At 38.6% G+C, this 23,607-nt stretch overlaps 3 protein-coding genes across 3 annotated transcripts in view; 2 read left to right on the forward strand and 1 right to left on the reverse strand.

The window, feature by feature from the left end:
• LOC115628457 (semaphorin-1A) overlaps nucleotides 1-8,166 on the forward strand; it is a 182,127-nt gene extending 173,961 nt beyond the window's left edge. The window contains 2 exon segments of the mRNA XM_030524575.1: nucleotides 1,902-1,974; nucleotides 4,326-8,166. Of these exon segments, the coding sequence (XP_030380435.1) occupies nucleotides 1,902-1,974; nucleotides 4,326-5,392 (1,140 nt within the window). The 3' untranslated portion in view covers nucleotides 5,393-8,166.
• Nucleotides 8,167-15,380: 7,214 nt separating this feature from the next.
• On the forward strand, nucleotides 15,381-18,700 carry LOC115628517 (glutactin). The gene is made up of 2 exons (XM_030524669.1): nucleotides 15,381-16,643; nucleotides 16,785-18,700. The coding sequence occupies exons 1-2, from the start codon at nucleotides 15,383-15,385 to the stop codon at nucleotides 18,518-18,520; spliced, it is 2,997 nt and encodes a 998-aa protein (XP_030380529.1). The 5' UTR covers nucleotides 15,381-15,382; the 3' UTR covers nucleotides 18,521-18,700.
• An 8-nt stretch (nucleotides 18,701-18,708) lies between these two features.
• LOC115628613 (glutactin) lies at nucleotides 18,709-23,117 on the reverse strand. Its single transcript, XM_030524797.1, has 4 exons — nucleotides 22,878-23,117; nucleotides 19,785-20,456; nucleotides 19,358-19,723; nucleotides 18,709-19,295 (listed from the first exon to the last, which is right to left on the reverse strand). Exons 1-4 carry the CDS (start codon nucleotides 23,115-23,117, stop codon nucleotides 18,717-18,719), a joined length of 1,857 nt encoding a protein of 618 aa, XP_030380657.1. The 3' UTR covers nucleotides 18,709-18,716.
• Between the last annotated feature and the right edge of the window lie 490 nt (nucleotides 23,118-23,607).

A 23,607-nucleotide genomic window follows, 5' to 3' on the forward strand; every position in this document is an offset into this window, starting at 1 on the left:
TATCTCCGTTTTCCATGCCCATATCTAGCATGCATATTCAACAATCTGCGCCTCCATACCCCATTGATGCCTAATCATGTAAATACAGTTTAGTTGTGGTTCTTGGTTCTTTTTAAAACTCATCTGGGTTCATCACATTTAGATCCACAGATAGAACTTGCGTTCTAGAAGTACACCAATCGTTCGAGCTCGTCTATTGAAAAGCGGCGGACTTCTCAAAGTAATAATTGTCTGCTTCGTTCCAAAGATCTGTTTGTTTATTTTTTCACCACTTTCTGCTCACCAACTACTCTGACACAACTAAATATCACTTCTTCTTTATACTGAACTAAACTGTCCACTATCTGAACAAACAAATACAATGAATACCAACACACACAACGAAAGAGAACTGGAGCACGCGAACACAATACCGTTACCAAAACTCTATCTATCTATTCTTTCTCTTCTTCCCTTTTTCATTAGGTTTACCTTTGAGACGGGAGTGGGGCGGCTGAAACCAGTCAGGGACTAATTACCCAGAATATGGTAAATACTTACGCCTAACTAAAGCAAATTTTGTTAACTCTCCCATCTCCTATCGTTTGATTTGATTTCTTATGTTTTAGCTTTATGTTTATGTTTTTTTTATATTTTTGTGATTTATTACTGGAAGTTAGTAAGCGAAAGTGTTCATCTTAATTTCATTTCGTGCACCTGAGACTCCAAATTTCGTAAAAACAAAACGATTTACAGTTATTTTTCCCACCCCTGAACCTACGACCCGAGAACCCCAAACCACCCAGCACCTCCCCACCAAACCCGTTTTAAACCATAACAATTTTTGTGAATTACATTTCGGAATGCGATTTATGTTTTGTACAGAGTACGCGTGATCTATCAAAATTTGTTTGAAGCTCAGTAAGACTAAATTTTTGATACCAGCCCAGTCAGCCATCCCGCGCCCACCTCACTTCGTCGCCATCTCGTCAGCAGCGTTCCACCAACCCAGCTGTACTCGATCTGTGCTTGTGTCTGTGTCTGTGTGTTAGTGTATGTGTGTGTGTGTGTCTGTCTATGAGTGTCTGTATGTGTGCGATTGAATCGCATATGTTTGAAATTCGAGCCATTCAAACATGTCCCCCCAATCCACAGTCACAATACACAGTCTATATACAAACAATACATATGTACTCGTATGTAGGTTGGCTTGATCTCTGCATGGGTGCCCAGCATATAGTGACAATCCTCCCCCCAGTAAAACGCATCGTCAAACGATTTTCACTAGAAAAACAAAGTGTGTGCATTTGATATTAGAAATAATTACTGTGCCATATGATTTAACGTACTCACATAAGTAATAATATTACTACAAGTATATACTACTACTACTACTATCCACAACATAAACAATGTTCCGTTGAAATGCTAAATGATTTTTTGTTCACTGCTTGCCATTTATGTAAACAAACAGAAAACGATAATTATAATTATACTCATTGGCTTTTTGTGATGTACTATAAACCACAGGGACGAACAGGGACTTAAATATTATAGTTTTCTTTGATTTGTAAGTCCATATGGAAGGTTTTTTTTCGGATTTTTTAAGAATAGTTGAAGCTCTGCATTGCTCAGCTTTCCTAAACCTTGCTGTTGTTGTCCCTTTGGCGACTGGCTGGATCTTTTTCTTTCCATCGTTTAAAAATTCAAAAGTTTCCGTTCAGTAAAATATTCAAATCAAATCAGAGCTAATACTTATATTGTGTTCGGAACTTAGAAGTTTAGTTGTTAAGAAAATAAACATTATCATTTATTTATAAACTTACATTTACATTTACCAACAAATACAACAAATTCAGTATTTTGATTTCCCAATAACTAAATGCAATTATAAAAACAACAAATTATATCACCACTCCTAGGCTGTAAACAACACAAACACACGTAACAGAAGTCTTGGTCGCGCAAGAAGACAGCCGCCCCGTCATGGTATTGGTAAGTTCTTGAGTTTGTATTTTCATTTTAGTTACCAGAAACATTTCTAATTACAAGTATATTGGTAGACACCCACACCTGTGCACACAAACAAAACTCAAACAATGCAACCACTCTCGAAAAGAAACTCACTTCACTCTGTTCCCCCCTTTGGAAATCGCTGTCCTTTTCTCTCTTCTCTCTACTCTCTACGTCTATGCTCGCCAGCACTTGTCCTTGAATTGGTTGCCTTTACAAATTCATATTACGACATTTTCATTTTGCGGTAATGATTTACTTCTCTCGCTATTAGACTAGAAATCACAATGCCTAATATTAGGTCAGCAAACAAGCAAACAATATAATTGAGCTTGCTTAACATTATTCCATATATTCAGTCGGCTATAGGAACTTTAATGAAAGAGTACTGCGCTAAGAAGTCAAGACTTTCAGATTAGAATGAGACGAACTTGACCCTTGAAGCGCATGTACAGATAGGGCCTTAAATGGGAATAGCATTACAGCCGAGCGATTATACTTGTAATTTGTATTTAAATTGCACTCTACACCATAAGAGATGTTCAAATTAATTTCAAAACTCCAAGTATGTCACCTAATTCTTTCTTGAACCGATTTGTACGCGAAAGAAGTAAATCAACCTTTGAAATATATTTATTTTGTTCTTTACCCTACACATGTACTGCGCTCACGAATAGTTTTTATCAATAATTATTTCAGAGATTTTTTCGTTTGCCTTTTTTTATGAATGTGTATTCGGACTCGTCTCTTCCTTTATTTGTGCATGTTGCAACACTCAATGTCGTCTGTACTGCTAGTCGTTTCAAAAACATTATGTAGACACGCCTATACATATGTACACACCTATGTATGTATGTGCGATCTTGTTGTTGTTGCAACATGCACGATCTACTCGTATAGTCTGTATGTGAACATAATATCTCAGGCCTATTTGTGCGATTGGCTCCAAAGTAAGTGTAGAAGAGGGAGACCAAAAAAAGGAGAGATCAAGCAGCGATCCCAATGCCCTAACAAGAATCCGAAACAGAACAGAAGAAACGAATTTACGAGAATGTAGATCTACAGGTTTTGAAAGTGACATTTTTCAGGAAAAGCTCTGTGGCTTTTTCTTCAGCTATTTTGTTTAGAGAGGAAAGAGAATTATTGAATTTATGAAGCGATCAAGTCAGAAATAAATGGCAGTCGATTAAATAGAGAACTGATTGGAGTTTCACTCAAAAGACGAATAAAATAAATTTAATTGAAATTAAATACATTTTTTCAGAACTACCACATTATTAGCAAGAATAAGTTTTAAAAACAAGAGAGAACGCTACAGTCGAGCAAGCCCGACAGTGTAATACCCTGTACCCAGGTAAACTTCCGTCACTTAGTTTTATGCGCCCATAGCAGCAGCAAAAAGAGGAAGAAGAAGAGCGAACTTGTTGCTGCAGTTTGAGGGGGTTGTACTGGCGAGAATTTGTTTTGCTAATAACTTTTCTTAGAATTGACCGAATTGAATAAACAACAGTAGACAATTATATAAATATAAATTATGTGTGCAAAGTTTGGTTTAGGTAGCTTTTGAAATGTGGACGCTATTGACGAAATTCTGTAGCGGGGGAAGGGGGGGAAAATTAAAAAAAATAAAATAAACTCGTCCTTACTCGGACCTAGGAGAATCTGGATGCCAACTTTGGTTATTCTAGCTTTTATAGTTTCTGAGATCCTTGCGTTCATCCAGACGGACAGACGGACGGACAGACGGACGGACAGACGGACGGACAGACGGACGGACATGTCTAGATCGATTTCTCTCGTCATGCTGATTCAGAATATATATACTTTATGGGGTCGGAGATGCTTCCTTCTGCATGTTACATACTTTGCACAAACCTAATATACCCTTTTTACCCTACGGGTACAGGGTATAATTAGACAAGACTAGTCGATACATACCCGTAGATAAGTTATTGGCTTTCACTGAAATGAACAACTTTTCTTTTTTAACTCAAAGGGAGCTTTTAAAAAGGAGCTTCATTTTTAAAACTTTGCTATACTTATTTAAAGAAGAAATAACAAGTGTTCGAAATCGAAAATGCTATCAATTGTCAATAAAGTGGAACAGCATTTGTCAGCAAGTCATGATCATTGAGGATGTAGGAGAAGTGAAGGGGCCAATCGGAAAGAAAACCCAGAATGTTGTGCATGAATGTACTTGTAAACATAAATGGAATTAGGTGGTAGCTAATGATATTGTGTGTTTGGATGCTCGCGTATGGATGTGAATAAATTGATTTTTTGAAACGAAAAATATACATTTTACTGAGCCTTGAGTGACATTTCTTTTGCAGTAACTCAACATCGTTCGAATAGTCCTCAACAACAACAACAACAGCAGCAGCAGCAACAGCAGCCACACTCCAGCTCTGGCTCGTCGCCGGTGATGTCGAATAGTAGTTCCAGTCCAGCGCCACCATCCAGCAGTCCCAGTCCGCAGGAGAGCCCCAAGAATTGCAGCTACATTTATCGTGATTGATTGATATGTAACACCAAATCGATGCCACTAATCAAGGCGATGCCAACGCCAACGCCAACAGCTGCAGCAACAACAGCAACAGCAACAACAACAACAATAATAGCAACGGATTCGGGCAACGGAAAGCAACAGCAACAACAAGAGCAGCATCAGCAGCAGCAACAGAGACACCAATACAAGCCAATGGCCAAATCCATGCCAGTGACGCCAATACAGCCGCAATCGCCGATGGATGAACTGAGCGCGGGCGCACATTTCATCATGCAGCGCTCGCCATCGTATGAGCTTTACGAGCAGCACCAACAACACCAACAACAACAACACCAACAACACGCGCCCTTTCGCCACGCACACTCCGACGCCACATTTCACTTTGACCATTTTGCGAATGACAAAGACGATGATGACGGTGGTGGTGGTGGTGGTGATGATGATGATGATGATGATGTCGACGACGACGACGATGACGACGATGACGATATTGAGGACGATGAGGAGGAGACATCATCATTGGCCATGATTACTCCGCCGCCCCCCTACGATACGCCCCACTTGACAGGAGCAATGGCAACAAAAACAACAGCAGCACCACCTCTGCCGCCACCCCGAAAATTTCGCTTTGGCAACCGCGAGCTATTCAGCATGAGCCCGGCGACCCCCAGCAGTGGGTGCGGCTCCCATCTGGCCAGCGTCATCACACCAACAAAGCTGAGTGCCGCAGCGGCGGCGGTCTTCTCCACGCCCCAAATGGCGCAACTGAATCGCAAGTGGGCGCATTTGCAGCGAAAGCGGCGACGACGTAGCAGCAGCTCCGGGGACTCGAAGGAGCTCGACAAATTGGTGCTGCAATCGGTCGACTGGGATGAGAATGAAATGTACTAAGTGTAGGGCTTATTGTTGCACCCTGTTGCCGCCAGTGCTTTATAGAGGAACTCGGCAATACACACACTCTGATTAACATTTAATTGTAGTAACATAAAGACATAGAAACCACTAAGCGTATGTGACGAAAATTGTACTTTCTGTAAATTAAATTAGCCTGCGATACATACACAGAACATACGAATAGTACAGACAGACAAACAGTTTTATAGCCGTACCGTTTAGAGTTCAGACTTTTCGTTTTCAATTTTAGATGCAACTTTACATGATGGTTAGAAACTTATTGAACGCAATTACATTTTTAGGCGTATGCTCCGAATGGGGACGACAGAGCTGGACTTGCCAGTAGTATTCGAAAGCCGACACATACTCGGACGATCTGAGATACTAGTTTTTAACCAAAAAGTGAACTTATTTGAAGAAGAAGAAGGGCAAGACATGTTGGAGAAATTGTTTTCAAGCACTTGCAATTTAGTTTCAAGCATTAAAGCATCTCTTTCCCTAGCTGTACATATGAAATAACCGAGTTCGACTCGGCCAAAAATAAATTTGATTTCTAGTACATTTATCAGGCTTAGACTTCAGTATTCTATATCTGCTTCAAAGATAGCTTTCAAACATCATCTCCTCATTTAAAGGTATGACAAATCAGAGAACAGCCTCTTTGTCGTCCCCATTCGAAGGCATACCGAACATACAGCAAATACAAATTGACACACCTTTTTCTGATATACACTACAGATATACATACATACATATGTATGTATGTTTGTATTTGCGCATAGCTAGTTAGACGCAACAAAAATTAATTGAATTAACATAGTTTGCATTTTTTAAGATCAATAGATCAATACAAATTTATGATAAACCTACACAACCGCAAGACGAGGAAGCCAGCATGCGAAATACAAGTATGATGAGAATTATATATAAATTTATACAGTTATATATATATATAGAACCCATATACATAATTGCAGAGCTGCTTAGTATATAGAGACATACGATATATATATAGTTTGTACGAAAAACACTCAGAATGCTATGCCTAGAACAGAAAACAATCTTGTTAATTTAAAATCGGAGGTAGAGCGGATCTGGACAAAGGAAATACTCGTAAAAGATACATATATTAGGAATGTACATTTTGAAATACAAGTAAAAGGAATACAACTGTTAGGGATTTCCAAATGCAATTTGTAAATATTAATTATTAAATTAGAAACCAAAAATGTAATACACAACATAATGAAGAAACATTTAGAGTGAAAGGCGTACACGTTTTTGCATTTAAAGCAACACAAATAGAAGAAATATACATACACGAGATAAAGGAAAAGGAAAACATATAAACGAAACGCTTATTACTGATTTACAACAAAAGAAAAGTTGATTTAATAAATACCAAAACCGTAGCAACAAATTAGAATTAAGGACAGCTTAATTACTACTTATATCCGCAGATGGCTCACATCAGGCGACTGATTGGGTTCTCATTCGAAAATAGATGTGTATCGGAAACAGAATCCTCACAGATAATGGCTTTTCAATTATTATTGATCGCGATGTCGCATAATCAGTTTACAATCTTTCCTTTGAGCTGTGAGCAAGTGAACTGCCAAATGCTCTTGAAAAACGATGCGAATAGGAACTTTTCCGACATCCAGGCTTATCGGGACGATAATGAAGTAAAGAGCATACACAAGAAACACTCAAGGCTTGTTTGCAAATACCTCCACAGAGTAAATCATACTCGATCATAAATCATACTAGATATGTCATAGACTTGTCAATCATTTCAAACAGTTGAATATAGTAGGTGTTTGTATCTTGTGTTCCGGGATCCTACCTTGATATCGAAACAGAATTCGAACAGCACGCATCCTCTAGAAGATATACTTGTAATTAGTAGCAGCTTTTGATTAACTCTTCCATACTCTCTATTACTACTACATGTATCCATCTCAACTTACATTCACACACCTAGGCACACACACACACCCCTTCACCCACACAGTGTCCATTTAGGATTTAGTGTTATTCAGTCAATTTGTTTTGCAGGCTCGTGCTTCACATTATTTACCATAGATTAGCATACTACTCGTATATAGCTGTGCTTCGGGAGATGCTGCACCCCTGCTTTGTAATGAATAGTAGTAGTGAATACTGATAAGTGACTTAGAGTTGTATAAATTGTACAGATTATACACCACGCAGAAGAAGAATGTAACTGTAAACTCTGTACATATGTATGTGCGATATGTGCCATAATTAGTAGAGTGCAAACGAATCAAGAGAAAAGTTCTAATTGGCGCACTTTTTGATTGGATGCTTGAAATCAAACATGTGATTTGGTACAAACATTTTACGAAATTCATCAGAGAACAATTTATTTTAAAAGTATTAACTAAATTGCGTTGGCTCTTTAAACTCACAACTTAGTTGCCAATGGGATCTGTAAAAAGAACAAAAGACAAGTTGTATATATAAGTAGTGCAGATGCCAGCAGAGGAGTACCCTAACCAGACCCTAGCAGAACACGCCCCATTCTTCATTTATTGCTTTTGATTCTAAAAACCAAGTAAGAGCATTTTGTAATGTGATCGATCAGAACATAAATGGATGCAAAGAAGAATGAAACCTTTCCAACATTTAACAGTAGATCAGCGCTATTTGTAGACTCGTTTCTCTTGAATAGGCCTAGCTTAGAAGCTTAGAATAAACCCGTATTTTGTATAAAGTCTACTAAGAGAACAAACTGCAGAAATGCAGAGTATAACATACAAGTTAAACATTGCGTATACACTGCATATAAGCAAATCGAATAAAAGCGTAGTAATATCTAAATCAAAGCAAATGTATAAACGAACCTATACAGCAAAGAAAACAAAACAAGAATAGAAACAAAATATTGAATGTATTCAGAAAACTTATTATTAACCTTGAGCATTTTTTTTGCCTCAATTAAAAGGAAATTTCGTTGAAATTTCCACAATCATACTCTTTAGTTCTATTTAGAAAGTAAATAAGAGCCAAAGACAAATTGCAAGTTATTTTTAAAACCATTTTTATTCCTTTTCTTCGGTTTAAGTTTCATTATTGACTATACTTGTATTATTGCTTTAATTTTAGTTAGCATTTGTGTATATAGTCTTAAGTTTTATTTAAAAACATGCAAACGCAATAAAATTATTCATTTCAATAAACATTTTGTTTTCATTGTTCGTTGCCCTTATGCGCTAAAATTATGCAAATGTTGTTTTATTTGGGAGTTTTGTTCGACTTGATTTAATTTACGATAACAGCTCATTCAACCTATTTTGCCAGAACATACATAACTAGAAAAGCAATATAAACACATAGATATATTACATAAGCGAACATAAAGTAATAAACCACAACAGTAACAGTAACAGCAACAGCAAAACAAGAACAAGAAAAACCGAAGCAACCTACACATAAGCGAGAAAATCTACAAAACTCCAACACCACTCATATACATACATACCTATATATAGATATACATGAGTATATAAGTATATACAGCATTTAAAAGTACATATAAACTAAATCAGATCATTAACTTTTATACACTTTACATTTACATACTTATATACACCGCAAAGAGTATTGTAATTTAGATCGAACTAAAATTGAAAGGTTTTACAAAGTACGCCTGAAAAACAACAACAAAAACCAATTCTAGAACTCTAGTAACAACACTTAGATACTGTAGAAGAGATACTGTCTCAGAACGCTTTTAATACAAAAACACCAACCCCAACAACAGCAAGAAGCAAGAAGCAAGAAAAGACGTATTTTAATGAAGAAATCACATCCATTTCGAACATTTTTCTGCATAAACACTACTTGCGAGATGTAGGCCATGAGATATATTCCACTCTAAACACCCGAAATAGCAGCAACCCCGACACTTTTAGATCTACAGGCAATGATGATGATGATGATGATACTTTAGAGATACATATGTCTAAGCAAAACAAAAAAGTAAAACAAACAAAAACAAAAAAAGCAAAGATTTTTAACTTTCTCAACGTAAGACAAAAATGGTTATTAACTATAAATAACACAATTGTAGCGAGCGCATATGCAATTTAGCGACTAACAAATTAACAGGCTAGCATTAACAAATTAGTGAGAAAATACAGACAGCTCTAGAGATACAAATAAAATACAAACATAAAAATAACAAAACCAAAAAAAAAAAAAAAAAGAAAAGAAAAGTAATTACGAATAACAAAGATCAACCAAGTTTTCTTTCTCATTAAGATGATATATATTCAAGTGCTTCTTACATAAAGTAAATATAAATGATTACATTTAGAATACAATTAACAGACATTAAATTATTATGAAATACACTAACTAGGTCTAAGCATTACATTAATAGTATTGATTATTGATTGATTGATTGATTGATAATTAAACGAACGAGCCGCGACTAGAGTGAAATGCCTATAAGTTTTAATGACGATGAAGCCAATTGGTCGGTCGGTCTCCACTTGAGAACTCGTGTGTTTGCCGCACGAAGCGTTTGGTTTTCTAATTTATAAGTAGCCTGCTATAACTTGCAACGTAATCAATGCATTTTACCTTAAAGCCAGCAACAAAGAGAAGTTTAATACATACAAGTAATACCTACATACCTAAACCTACATACATACATGCATACATTTAAACACCCTATGTTAAGAATTTTATAACGCAACCTAAACAACAAATCCAATATATTTATGAGACTTTTGTAAATACTTAAAATACCAAATACCATTGAAAAACTGACAAAATAAATAACTTTCATTCGAAAAAAAAAACAACAAACAGTAATCGGTTTTGATTTTCATTTGGTTCACCCGTCTCGTCGTTTCGCATAGCAAGTAGAGAAAGTAATTCGGAGAGGTCGCTACGAAACTCTCCAGTCCACGAAATGTCCTTTAGCTGACCTGCTGTATTGATGATACATACTACACATGTACTGTACATAGTATCTTTGAGGATCGGCAGAAAACACAGAAAACTAATTTAATGACATTATAAATATGTTACGCATTCATTAGGGGTTACAAATACGTAAGATACTTGAAATTGTTGAATATGTAGCGTAAAACATTTAAAGAAGATGATGAATATAATAACTAATAAGCCTTTAACAACATAAGTTACGAAAGTTAGACAAACAACGGTACTTCCAAGCAACTATACAGCTAACAGCAATACAAACAAACACCCCCACACACATACACACAGAAAGCAACATGAATAAACGTGTCGGCATGCACCTCTCAAATAATTGTGCTGCTCTCAAGAATAAGTTCATTCGAGTATTTAGTTTTCAATAACTTCTCACCAAGTCCCCCATGCCCGATTTGCACAAACTCTATTCCCCAATTTGATATTTCTCAAAACTCCAATATCTGACTTTACAATTTCACCTAAACACACACACACACACATACTTAAGATATGTAATCATGAAATAAAACGTGTTTTCTTCTTATTATTGTTGTTGTGATCCAGTGAAAAGTTTTGAACAGCAACTTGGGCAGTTGACCTCTTAGTTGAACCAAACGCTTCAAAATCAAACAGTATTGAAAATAATTCAGTAAACATTTAAAATAAACAAATTGTTAGTAAAAAGACTGAGCTACAAAAATAAAAATGGAAAAATTAAATGAAAAAAGCAAAAACAAAAACAAAAGTAAAATAACATTAAACATTAAAAAGCATAAGCAAGTTTCTTTGATGAGAATTCTATTACAAGTAGTAAGGCAACAGAAAATGCATTTGTGTAAACGGTTTGGCGCTTAATTAGAAACATCTGTTGGATAATTTACAGTCGAGGCTATTGTTTTGAATTCGATTTTAAACATTGTAAAAATTGAATGTATTTATATGCAATTAGTTGTTAAGAAGTTCCTACAAGATATGCATTTAAGCGTTGAATCAAAACAGAAACGCGCATATAGAAATCATTTATGATAAACGCAATTGAGGAAAAGAAACACAAAATAATGAACACAACATGTTATACTTGTAGATTGTTCTACACTTAGATAAACTATAACATTTAATGTAACTTCTGCATTTGTTTACGACTCCTTGGTTCGCTTATGTGAATAACAAAATGGAAAAGATTTGACGTTCAAGTGCGAGCAATTGCTTACTTAATTGTGTATTTGTATTTACTACGGAACATTTATAATCATACAGTAGATATATATATGTATACAATATATTGCAATATTACGCACAACCTAAGACATTCAAGCTAAACAAAATCAAAGTTATTTGACGAAGGCCAGCAGCAACAAATGAAAAATGGCGATCAGTTTGTACCGTTATATACGTAAAACCAGTTGACATTTTTGAAATAATTTTTGTAAAAACACACAGACACACCCACACACACACACACACACACGAATAGTTTAAATTGTTTATTTCGCGCAGCCGTGAAGCCGCAAAAAAGGCTTAATCGACATACTCAGCTCTACACTGTAAAGCCATTCAATACAAATTTTAATAAAATGAATTGCAAACGAGAAACAAAGCTAACGAAATAACGAAAAGCACACAAAGTGAACTTCGCATTACTTATATACACTCATACATACATATATACAATTGCTTTTAGCTTTCCTAGACCTTTGTTTTCAATATACATACATACATAGTACATACAAGTATGTACTTACTTACTAAGTATATAACGAACCGTGAATCTACAATTTTGTTTAAAAAAAGAAGCAACAGCAAAAAAGCAAAAGCAGAAGCGAAATGAGATATTCAGCTGATTCGTTGACAAAGAAATCAAATTGATAGGAATACGAACTAAAAATTAAAGCAAAATTAATGAAATACGTGTATTTACAAGCGAGTAAATAGTATGTATACAGTATACATAAAGAACATCGCATGCAAGCAGCAGAAACTAAAGGCAAAGGCAAACAAATTGAACAAAATATTATTAATGATTAATATATTACGAGTATTATAACTGAAATATTTAGATGAAATGAAGATTCTTAATTATAACAGCATTATTAATGATACTTACAAACAAGAGACAAACAAAAAACGACAGACAGAAAATGAAAAGAAACGAAAATAATTAATAAAAAAATATATAGAGAATATTATATTATGAAAACATAAACAAGTCTTTTGATAACAGCCTGATCTTTGGCTTCCCAGTCGAAAACATACTCCAATATCTGAGCTCCCGATTGGCACGACATGTTATACAACTGTCCTCTGTAAAATCTTATTATTTTCTTCTTCTTTTATCGACGATTATTGACGTCTTACCGACACAAGTCGTATGCGAACATAGATCTCTCCATAAATAAGAATATCATCCTACAAGGTACATGCTTAAGGCTCTATCTAACTTACCTACTCGTTAAGGGACTTACGGCAATCAGTGATGATCTCCTTCCCACAATGGTTGGAGATAAGGATTTGAATCTCCGCGATTTCAGCCTGACAAACACAACAATGATCCGGGCGGTGAACACTCTCCGTCGCATTCCCAGGAGTAGACCTCTTCTCAGAATCTCCCTTCGAACTTGGAACCATCTGTAAGAACATTGATGCCATGGACTCTGATATTCGAAAGCTTCTGCTATTCTAATATATACAAATCTCGTTCACAAAGATTCGAAAGGGTTTCATGAATACTTGATTGCAAATTTTGAACTCATTTTATTCCTAAAAACTAAGTTTTCCTAAAAATACGTTTTCTTTGCCGCTGTTTGAACTTTCTTTAGTGTCTTTTCGTATTGTAGAGAAACTAATTTAATTTTATTCGCAGTGCAGGATCGTAAAGTACTTGACACTAGCATTTTAACATGTTTATATATAAGCAGTTATCTTTAAAAAAAAAATTAGTATGACGTCTCAGTTTTGTGTAAAAACAAATAAAATACAGACATTTGTAACTGAAATTATATCTACACATATTTATTTCCCTCAAAAAGTATACCAGCAGGTTTTCACTTAGAATAAACGAAATCTGTGAAATCGGGGAAAATATACTCGTAATTCCAAATTCTCAAAGTCAACTGAAAGTTTATTGTTATTCCATTTAAAGAATTACTTTGATGAACTCTGTTAAGGAGGTGAAGACAGTTGAAGCACAGCTTGCAAGTAATTGTTGAGTTCCTATAGATATGAAACGGATATATACTCTTATAAAATATCTTAAGTCTTTGATCTCAGACCCTGTCGAGGTCAAATCTTCAATAGCTTCCTATTACTAAACACCTTTTCTAGTATGGATAACACTAAGAAGCACACTGGAGTGCTTGCTTCTGCTTCTTTTCAGCTTTTTCCATTAAGAATACACATATTTTCCACACTGCATTTCCCAGAGATGCATATGCATACGTCATCGCTAATGAGTACATATTATTTGATTAATTCATTTATTTATATACGCATTTATAATGTTTTTGAAACACATTTGACAAGTTCAATCTATAGCTTATTGACCTGAAATCGTCTGCGCGAGTCCCATGCTCGTATGAATTAAAAATATTTTAATTGTGCAACGTTACCGTCTGATAGTGAATGAAATATAGGTACGTACATATATGTATAGTATGTACATACATAAACCAGAAATAAATTGTCGCATTAGTATTTACGAGTCATGGTTGCTGTCAACAGATAACCCCTAAGCATCTAAAATCAAAAGCGCCAATGCTGTACAATGGTCGATATTGAAAAGTCAATGAGCACAGATATTTTAAAAGTAATAAATGAGTTAAAAGGGTAATCTAGAAATGAAAACTATACTTTTTTAAATGAAAGAAGTATATTAAAAAAAAATATAGTTTATTTGCAAACTTTTTGCAATGGCATTTACGACTAAATTGGTTATAGAAACATTGCGAGCAGTAATACTGTATGATAAACTCTTAAGAAATAGGGGAAAATTCTTTGAAATTTGAAGACAATATTCTACCAAAACATAGCTTAAAAAATAGCAAACGTTAAAAAGATCAGGAAACCCATCCCATTATTACAATAGAAAAAATTGTATGCGGATTAGTGTAGAATTAAATGTTTATTGCACACACACATTAAAATTTAAGTTACATATTCCCCTATTTTCCATTCGCATTCAATGCTTTAAAGATAATTATTGTCTCTTCTATTTTTCTGTTATAAAATTTCACTTAAACTAATAACAACAATATTTTTGTAGAAGGCTGTCAAAAAGTACGACTATACCATTGTTTTATTATTTTTGTACATACTTTTGTAAACTTTTCCATAATTTTCGCTTAATTTTGCAGTTTCCAAAGCAACTACTTATAACAAAGTCACTATAATAATTCGAATGCTCAATACTATAGATGGTTGGGGCATTTTTTTTTTCCAGAACAGCGAGAACAATATCAAACTTAAGTGAACCACTCTTGTGAACGCGACAAGTTCTCCTTACACTATAAGTTATTTGTAAATCCTATGTTTGTCTTTAAAAGTTCCTCGACATCAGAAACAATTTTATGGAAACAAACTGTCAACGGGAAGATCAGATGATTGATATCGGATAGTAGGTTTGTTTATTAACGCATATATTTTTATAGTAGTAGTAGTTTTTATGAATTGAGCACTTATGGCCCATTGTGCATCACAGGGCCGGAGCATACACAGAAACGTTCTTACATACTCGCATACGAGTAGGAGATAGACAACGCTGGGACGGATGCCGCCGGCCGATATAGCACAGCCTTAACGCCAGCGACATAATTGACAACTGGGCTGTGCGCATTGAGGAATATACGCGTCTTATAGATTAGCAGTGGCGACATCGAGAGCTACTCTACTTACTTGTATGTATCTCTGTGTGCGCGGCGACATCTCAAGGCAAATGCGAGCGATTAAATTTGAACTTTCGATTTCCTAGTGCCGAACGTATGCCCAAATCAGTTTTGTTTCATTCGCGACACAGTTCACAACATGTTGATGCTGCACTCGGGCAGCCAGCTCTTGCGGCTTCAGCTGCTGTTTGTTGCCTTATTTGGGTGCCATGCCCTGCAAAATGGTTGGGACGACAATGAAAGCAGCGAGGACTGGAGTCCCCATTGGACACCACCGCCTCTCAGACCAGCACCCTGGGCTCTAGGAATAACAACGACACCAGCTCCCCAACTGCCACAGATACCGCAATGGCCAGAAGCTGGCCAAGTTCCGCCAGCTCCTCAGCCTCCGCCCCAATGGGAGCCGGAGCCACAGTGGCCAGAACAGTCCCCTGCTGTACAGCTACCCGAAGTTGGTGAGGTGCATGGACTGCGTGGGTATAAGACCATCAAGAATCGTCCTATCGATGCCTTTCTTGGCTTGCGCTACGGTCAGGTGAGCAGCGGCTTGGGTCGCTTTCAAAAGGCTACGCCATTGCAGTATCAAGGACGCATTGACGCTACACGGCAAAGCTCGAATTGCGCCCAATTTCCGGAACTGGAAAGTCTGCAGCAGGCCGAGGCACGTGGCGAGGCTGTGGATGACTGCCTCACATTGAATATCTTTGCACCAGCTGGGGCCCGTGATCTCCCTGTGCTGGTCTTCGTGCACGGTGAAATGCTATTCGATGGCGGCGCCGAGGAGGCTCAGCCCGACTATTTCCTAGAGCACGATGTCCTGCTGGTCGCCATCAACTACCGTCTGGCGCCTTTTGGCTTTTTGGCCGCACTAAGCGAGGAGCTACCCGGCAATGTGGCTTTGTCAGACATACACTTGGCCCTGGAATGGCTGCAAAGCAACGTACGCCACTTTGGTGGTGATGCCGAGCAAATCACTTTGTTTGGACAGGCGGGAGGTGCCACGTTGGCTCATGCCCTTAGCATTAGCGGCAAGGCCAACGGACTCTTCTCAAAGCTGATACTGCAATCGGGAACGGCGCTGAATCCGTATTTTATTGATGATCAGCCCTTAAATACCCTGGCTACCTTTGCGCGACTCGCTCGTTGTCCTTCCAGTGTTGCAAACTTGGAGCCTCTTTATGATTGCTTGGGCAGGCTAAGCACCTCACAGCTGGTAAGGGCATTCCAGGAGCTCTGGCAACAGAATGAGTCGCGCGGTCGCAGCTTCGTTGGAGGTTTTAAGTTGGTCGTTAATGATGTTCTGGGATACTTGCCTGACCATCCAGCACACTTGGCAGCCACAAACAGCGTGCCTACGTTACTGGGAGCAGCAAAGGACGCGGGTGCCTTTATCCTATCGCGTAAGTATCCATTACTGGAAGCATTTTTCTCTGCTTATAAGCGGAAATACGGACATGAAATACTGTTTTCAAATCAGTAGAGGGAGAGGCTTCCATTTCATGACTCACTCACTCAGCTTAAGTATTCTGTACTACAAACAGGCTTCTATCCCGAAATCGAGCGGCTGCAATCACGTAACCTAAGTGATTACATAAATGTGGCTCTGCGTCACACAGCTCCTCCGCAACATCATCAAATCTGGCTGAACTGGGCATTGCGCGAGATCTTCACACCGGAAGATGCGCGATATCCGAATGGTCCCAAGGTGGCTACAGGGTTGTTGGAGCTGACCAACCTTATACTCTACCGCGAGCCCGTCATCGATGCTATACGCTTCACCCATCGGAAGCATCCTACTTACTTGTACGCATTCGACTATCGGGGCGAGCATCACCGCTTTGGACACTTGCGCAACCCCCTGCCTTTTGGCTTGGACGCCACGCTAAGTGATGACAGTATTTATTTGTTCCCCTATCCTGAGGAGGTGAGTCAGCTGAATCCTGAGGATAAGACTGTCGCACGCGCCCTTGTCACCATGTGGGTGAACTTTGCCCAGACCGGTGTACCAAATCCTAATCCCGGTGTTTGGCCCAGCGTCAGCTCAGAATACGGTCCATTTTTGCGCTTCACCAACTCTAAGGAGAACACTTTGGAGTTGGATCAGCACTTTGGCGAGGGCATTAATGTTCCTAATCTGTATAATTTCAACATAAGTACAACCAATGCGACGACAACGACTGCTCGCACTCCATATGCTGCACAGTGGCCTCGAGAGCCAGCTAGGCAACCAGCCTGGGAACCACCCACAACTACGACAACCGCCACCCCCGTTCGCCCACAGTATTCCTATCCAAATTATCCACAGTGGCCTAGGGAACCAGCTAGAGTGCCAGTTTGGGAGCAACCTGAAGACACAGTCGATGAAACAACAACGACATCAACTGCTCATACACCATACAACTATCCAAACTATCAGCAACAGCCGCCCAGGCAGTCCAGTTGGGAGCAACCATCAAACTCAGTTGAGGAACACGAGCGCGAACCACCCAGAGAGCCAAGTAGGCCTGCCCCATCAGATGCAGGGCGAAAACGCCCAAGCGACTATCCCAGCTACGAAGAATACGTTAAAGCGCAAGAACTTCTAAGGCAACAACTGATACAACAGCATGAACAACTAAGGCGAGAACAATTAGAAAGGGCTAAAAAGCTGCGGGAAGAGCAAGAGATAGAGCGACAGCGGCAAGAGCAGGAGGAGCAGGAGCAAGAAGAGCGCGAAGAAAGAGAAAGACAGCAACAGCTTCAAGAACAACAAGCACGTGACCAGCAGGAACGTGAGCGCGAAGATCAGGCACGAGAAGAACTGGCACGGGAACAGCAACGCGAACAGCAACGCGAACATCAACGCGAACCTCAAGAACAGGAAACGGATCCTTATAATAGGGGCGAACAACCGGGCGAGCAAGAGAACAACGAAGGGGACCCATATGACGACTATTTGAGAAACCACGATGCGCAACCCGAGCAGCCACACGAATACGCCGAACACGAGAACCCATATGCGGGGTACGACGACTATGCGAGAGCTCATGAGGTACAGCCAGAGGAGCCGCACGAGCACCCTGAGCAGTACTACCCTTACCCCCCTCATGATCAGTCTGAGGACGAGCCACCCTACGGAGAAGATGATCGGACCGATCAGGACCACAACAATGCGTCCTGGGACCCTTCTGATTACGATATTAATGATAGGGATCAATATGAACAGCAAAATCCGGATCCTTACGAAGAAGACGATGAAGCGGACTTCGTTGACAAGACAAGAGTATCCCAGCTATAATCGTAAAAGGCGCAATGCCCCAAGATATATCAGACTTTTGCGTAAAGTTCGGCGCTAAGGGCTGTACAGCCTATCAGCCATAAAAAGAAAACGTAGCCATAAAATAATTTGCAGACACCGGTATTTATTTTTCTACTTGCTAAAAATAATTCTTTTAATAAATATTAGTGTCTTTTTCTACTTGTATTCTCGATATTTAAAACCGTATCTTATTGCGGTTAGGCCTCTTGATTAGACTTTTACGCACATCCCGTTGCTTCATTCTGCTGGCGAGGTGTTTTCGGCGTACCGCCCTTTTGCGACTACGCAAATAATATATTTCACGGATAAGACTATGGCCCTGTTCCTCGTCTTTCAAAGTAGCCGAGAACTCGTTGAAATAATTGCCCCCGATGGTAAGTGTTTCATCAATTTTCATATAAGGCCCATACAAGGTGGTCATGGGCGGCCAATAGCCGGAGCGGTAAGAGCCCAACGGATTGCCTGTGATCACAAAATTTGTCCAAAGCTCGACCATGCGATGGGCCATAGTCTCATCGGGAGGACTCAGGCGCTTAACATGATCTGGGTATGGAAACAAATACAGCGCCTCATCAGTCAGGGAAACTCCTGCTTTGAATGGGCTTTGCATATTCGTCTCCTCATCCATTTCGCGGTAGCGATTGAATTCGCCAGCGTAGTCAAAAGAGTATAGGAATGTGTTATCTGGATTGTGTTTGTTGTTCATGTTCAGGGCCAGCAGGACTGGCAATTTGTGGTTTAACGTGCCAGCCACCTGTAATAAAGCCAAAGGTTATTCAAAATTCTTTACCAACCACTGCCATTTTGTTTACTCACGTCAACGAGCCGAGGTATGAGCGTATCGAAGGTACCGTTCTCCAGGAGTTGGCGGTTGAAGAAGTCGTGGGTTACGAAGCTCGTCAACAACATCGTCTTATCAGTGCCAACGACCTGGCGTATCACATGGTCTATATAATTGTAGGTGTTGTATTCATCGTCTGGGATTTTACCCTCAAAGTCGTTCTCTACAATTTCATTGAGCACCCGAGTGCCCGCGTTTTTGGGACAACCACCTAGTGCAGGATATGAGAAATTCGATTCCAGCATGAGATCATAGGGATGCTTGGGCAGCACACCGCTTGGTCCCCCAATGGTGAATTGAATGCCACCAGTATGGCCAATCCCCAGGTCGGATTTTTCCAGCTAGCCAGAAAAAAGTAAAATTAGTAAAGTTAATGGAGTTCTATTGAAACTCTCCATTTACCGCGTGCTCCATAAAAGCCGTCAGCAACTCCAGTGCAGACAAATCCATTAGGCAGTTGTTGAGATCGCGAACCGTTACCATCTGACAGTCCGCCTTTTCTGCTATCTCTTGAGCATGCTTCCGCGGGTTGTCCTCCAGGAATATGGGCATTATGGCCGAGCCTGAGTGATAGATCACTTGATGAAACAATCCACGTTGCACCATTGGCGAAAGCGTCAGGAGATGCGCAATCGCCGCGCCACCCACTTGACCAGCCACGGTAACACGGCTTGGATCGCCTCCGAAATACTGAATGAAGTGTTTGATGAATTGCAGAGCTAAGAAAATGTCGAGGAAGCCCGCATTGCCGGGTATGTCGTCGGTCTTGGTTGAGAGGAAACCAAACGGTCCCAAGCGATATTGCGGGGTTACTAGCACAATATCCTTCTCCAGCAAATAGTCCGGTGGGGCCTCCGAGTTGCTTCCCTCATACAAATACTCGCCGTGGATGTAGACCAGCACGGGCAGCTTAGCAGTTACATTAGGAGTGGTAATCGTCATCGTTAGACAATCCTCCACATCCAGCACATCATCTAGCCTCCGCAACGAGTCCATGGAGACCACTGAGGGGCAGCCGATTTTCTCCGCTGTTGCATCCATTACATCCTCCCAGGGCTCAATGGGGCGGGGAGGCTATGAACAAAATTAGCTTATTATTCAAATAATTTAACTAATTTATGTTTGCAATTAGGCGGTGTTTTCGGGGAAATAAATATCTTTTGCGTCTTTGTTAGAAATTTTTGAAACTAAAGGATTGCCTTTTTAGTTAAATACGACAAAACCCAATATTGAAAAAAGTCATATAGGAATTGTTAAATATAATTGGTGGCCTGCTGTTGACAAAGAAATTAAAAAATTGATTATTACATGCCTTCCTTCTTTAGAACTGCAACAATTAAATGTTATCTTATTCCATGGAAGTATACAGACCCAGTTTGGAGTAGAATTAATTTTTATTGTGCAACATCTATAAAAAACCATTGTTTACTTGTAGGAATAGATTCGTTTTCGAAATGGGTAGAATTCTATAAAACCAAAGTTCTGCGGGATTTCAAATATTTAAAAAAAAACAACAATTTCACATTATTGAACAAATCTTTCCATGCAAGTTTTAAGAGAATGGAACTGTGAATTGGCATTATTTAACAATTTAAATTGATTTCTCATTGATTATCGAAATTTTATTTATTGTACTACAGGGGAATCAGAAGTAAAATTATTTGTTGGTCCTATTTTAAAAACAAGGTTTACTAAACCTGTCTTTAAAGACACGGTTAGTATCAGAACAAATAGTAAAACAACAAAGTAAAAGTATGGTTGATTATAAGGAAAAGCGAAGTGTAAAGTTTTTTAAGAGCCAGAAACTTATGGTTAGATATACAAACACCCTAACAAAGGTAGTTGGATTGAAACAAAAATAAGTCGATTATATTTTTGTGTTCTTTCTCACAATAATCGAACAATATAGGGAAATGAAAATGTGAAAAAGAATGATAATTCTTCTTTGACTGCACCAGAATTTTATACCACGTACGGGAGGAAAGGTTGTCAAGAAAAACAAATCGAAAGTAATTAATGATTTGTAATTCATATGGTTGTTTTGTATTGAAGATAATTAATACAATTGCACATGACGTAAAAATTGTATTTTTGTAAACTGAATTGAATCGTTAAAAAGAATAGCTGAATATTAATATATAGGTACATACATAATCTTTGGGAAGATATTACGATTTATTTTGTATTTTTAATTAAACTAAAGTTAAGCCTGTAAGTAAGAAATATAACTGAGAAGACACACAGAACGTAACGAAGCAGCGATGAATAAAGATGTTACAAAATGGATAAGCCTCGAGTAACTTATTAATGCATTACACTTATATTAGCGGCTACTAAATAAAGCATGAGCAAATATTTAATTATGCCTTTTAGCTAACTTGATAACTAACTAGTCCAGCATTTACAAGAAATCAGAAAGTAGCAAGTCCACAAAATATGCATATGTATACATTTTTTAGCAGCTAGATGGGAGAAATCAGCATATCCATATTCGTCGGTAGACGAACTTGTAAATACCGACTTCATGAAACAAAAAACCGTTTTAGCATAAAGGTTTAGTATAGAACTCTTGCGAATATTAAATATCCATATAAAACAAAACGAGTACAATATTTGTCTGCAAACTCTTTGCCAGAAAATAAAATAAGTGTCGATAAAAAATACCACAGTTGAGATAAGCATAGGAAACATGAATACAATTAAGATCAAATCAGACAATATTTGTAATACCTAGTTATTTATCAAAACAATGTCAGCAAAGAAATTATTTAATTGATTCGGTCGGTTAAATTATTAAAATGAAATGTAATTTAAAATGTTCTCTTCTCTCTGGTGATATTAAATAAATATGTGAGCCGGTTTCCATCTATGAATAGAATAAAACCTTACACTATCAGACAAGTGGAATTGAAAATTTTCAGCATAAAGGAACAAGTGTTATTATTCTTAAATATTATTTTGTTATCTGCCTTCGGAACCTCTTCTTTACTATATACTTGTATATCGCCTTTCGCACTTGTTCGTACTTACACAATTATCGTATTCGAGCGGAAAATATACGAGAGGAATGAATTAACATAGAGACGATGGTTTTAAAGCGATGATGCAAATAATTTGCATTTAACGAGTTGGAATTGGAAATTCCTAATGAGCGCAACAATAGCGACGGGCTAAGAGATTTAAATTTGACAGCCATTCAGCTTCTGAGCTTTCACATTAATTTTTGGCAAACCGTATTTTGAGTTTTGCTTTTCTATACTTTTTTGCATGCTTTTGTGAAAACGAAACCACCGACAAGCACTTGTTATTGTTAATAATATTAGGGAGCTGCTAAAACTGTTCTTCCACACGACATTCTCTGATTCTTTAAAGCTCCATTAATTGATCAGAGTCTTTGATGAGTTACTGGCTTTGTAATTTTTGGAGAAAGTTGCCACTTTTTAGTAGTAACGGATTTTTATGCTTTCACACACACACACACACACATACACACACCTTGAACCGATACTTTCCCGTTGGCGGCTCGGCATATCGAACATCCACAAACTGCAGGACCTCCCGCTTGGTCCAACTTGTCTCGAAGGTCTTGCCCTGAATGGCGCCCAGCTTTGGCAGCTCGACAATGGTGTCTGTCTCCTCGTCGTAGCGCTTGCCGCGCACACGGGCCTCCACAAGGACCAGGGTCAGGGTCAGGGTCAGTGCCAGACCGACTGAAAACAATGGCACAATCCCCATGTTGAGCAAATTCTGATCTATCTGCTGATCCTGCTATATCGGAGCAGCTTGGAGCTCTCTCGAACGCGCACGAAATTGGACTGAGCCCGCCTGAGCGCCGCCGAAGACATTTAGTCCACTTTGCCAGCTCCGGTCCAACTAATTTTGAATTTCTCCCCGTGGTCAGCGCATAGATCATCGGCATACTTGGGAGAGATATGCAAAGAAGAATTCGCGAAAAGAGACACAAACGAGATACAGAGCTCGACACTAGCGCCAAATATAGACACTACTGTGTTTTAGATATGCAAATAATTAAGCACGGATTTCGTTTTACGATCTTGTTGTCAGTTTCGTTGTAAGTAAGGGGGAAGAGCGCTGGCAATTAGTGGCCGGCATTGTTGGAGACGACAACGAAGAGACATCTTGAAACAATTTCGTCAGCTGCTGACGTCCAAAAAGGTTTTGGCCATTAGTCAACTGTGCCCGCATGTTGGCTTATAATTAATAT

Source organism: Scaptodrosophila lebanonensis, unplaced genomic scaffold, assembly GCF_003285725.1.
Source record: "Scaptodrosophila lebanonensis strain 11010-0011.00,11010-0021.00 unplaced genomic scaffold, SlebRS2 tig00000118-arrow-arrow-pilon, whole genome shotgun sequence".
Classification (NCBI taxonomy): Eukaryota; Metazoa; Arthropoda; class Insecta; order Diptera; family Drosophilidae; genus Scaptodrosophila; species Scaptodrosophila lebanonensis.

Coding starts and splice junctions, on each gene's coding strand:
- LOC115628517 (XM_030524669.1), top strand. CDS start 15,383: ATGTTGATGCTGCACTCGGGCAGCCAGCTCTTGCGGCTTCAGCTGCTG. Junction 16,644..16,784: donor GGGTGCCTTTATCCTATCGC/GTAAGTATCCAT, acceptor TACTACAAACAG/GCTTCTATCCCGAAATCGAG.
- LOC115628613 (XM_030524797.1), bottom strand. CDS start 23,117: ATGGGGATTGTGCCATTGTTTTCAGTCGGTCTGGCACTGACCCTGACC. Junction 20,457..22,877: donor CGGGAAAGTATCGGTTCAAG/GTGTGTGTATGT, acceptor TTTTGTTCATAG/CCTCCCCGCCCCATTGAGCC. Junction 19,724..19,784: donor CGGCTTTTATGGAGCACGCG/GTAAATGGAGAG, acceptor TTTTCTGGCTAG/CTGGAAAAATCCGACCTGGG.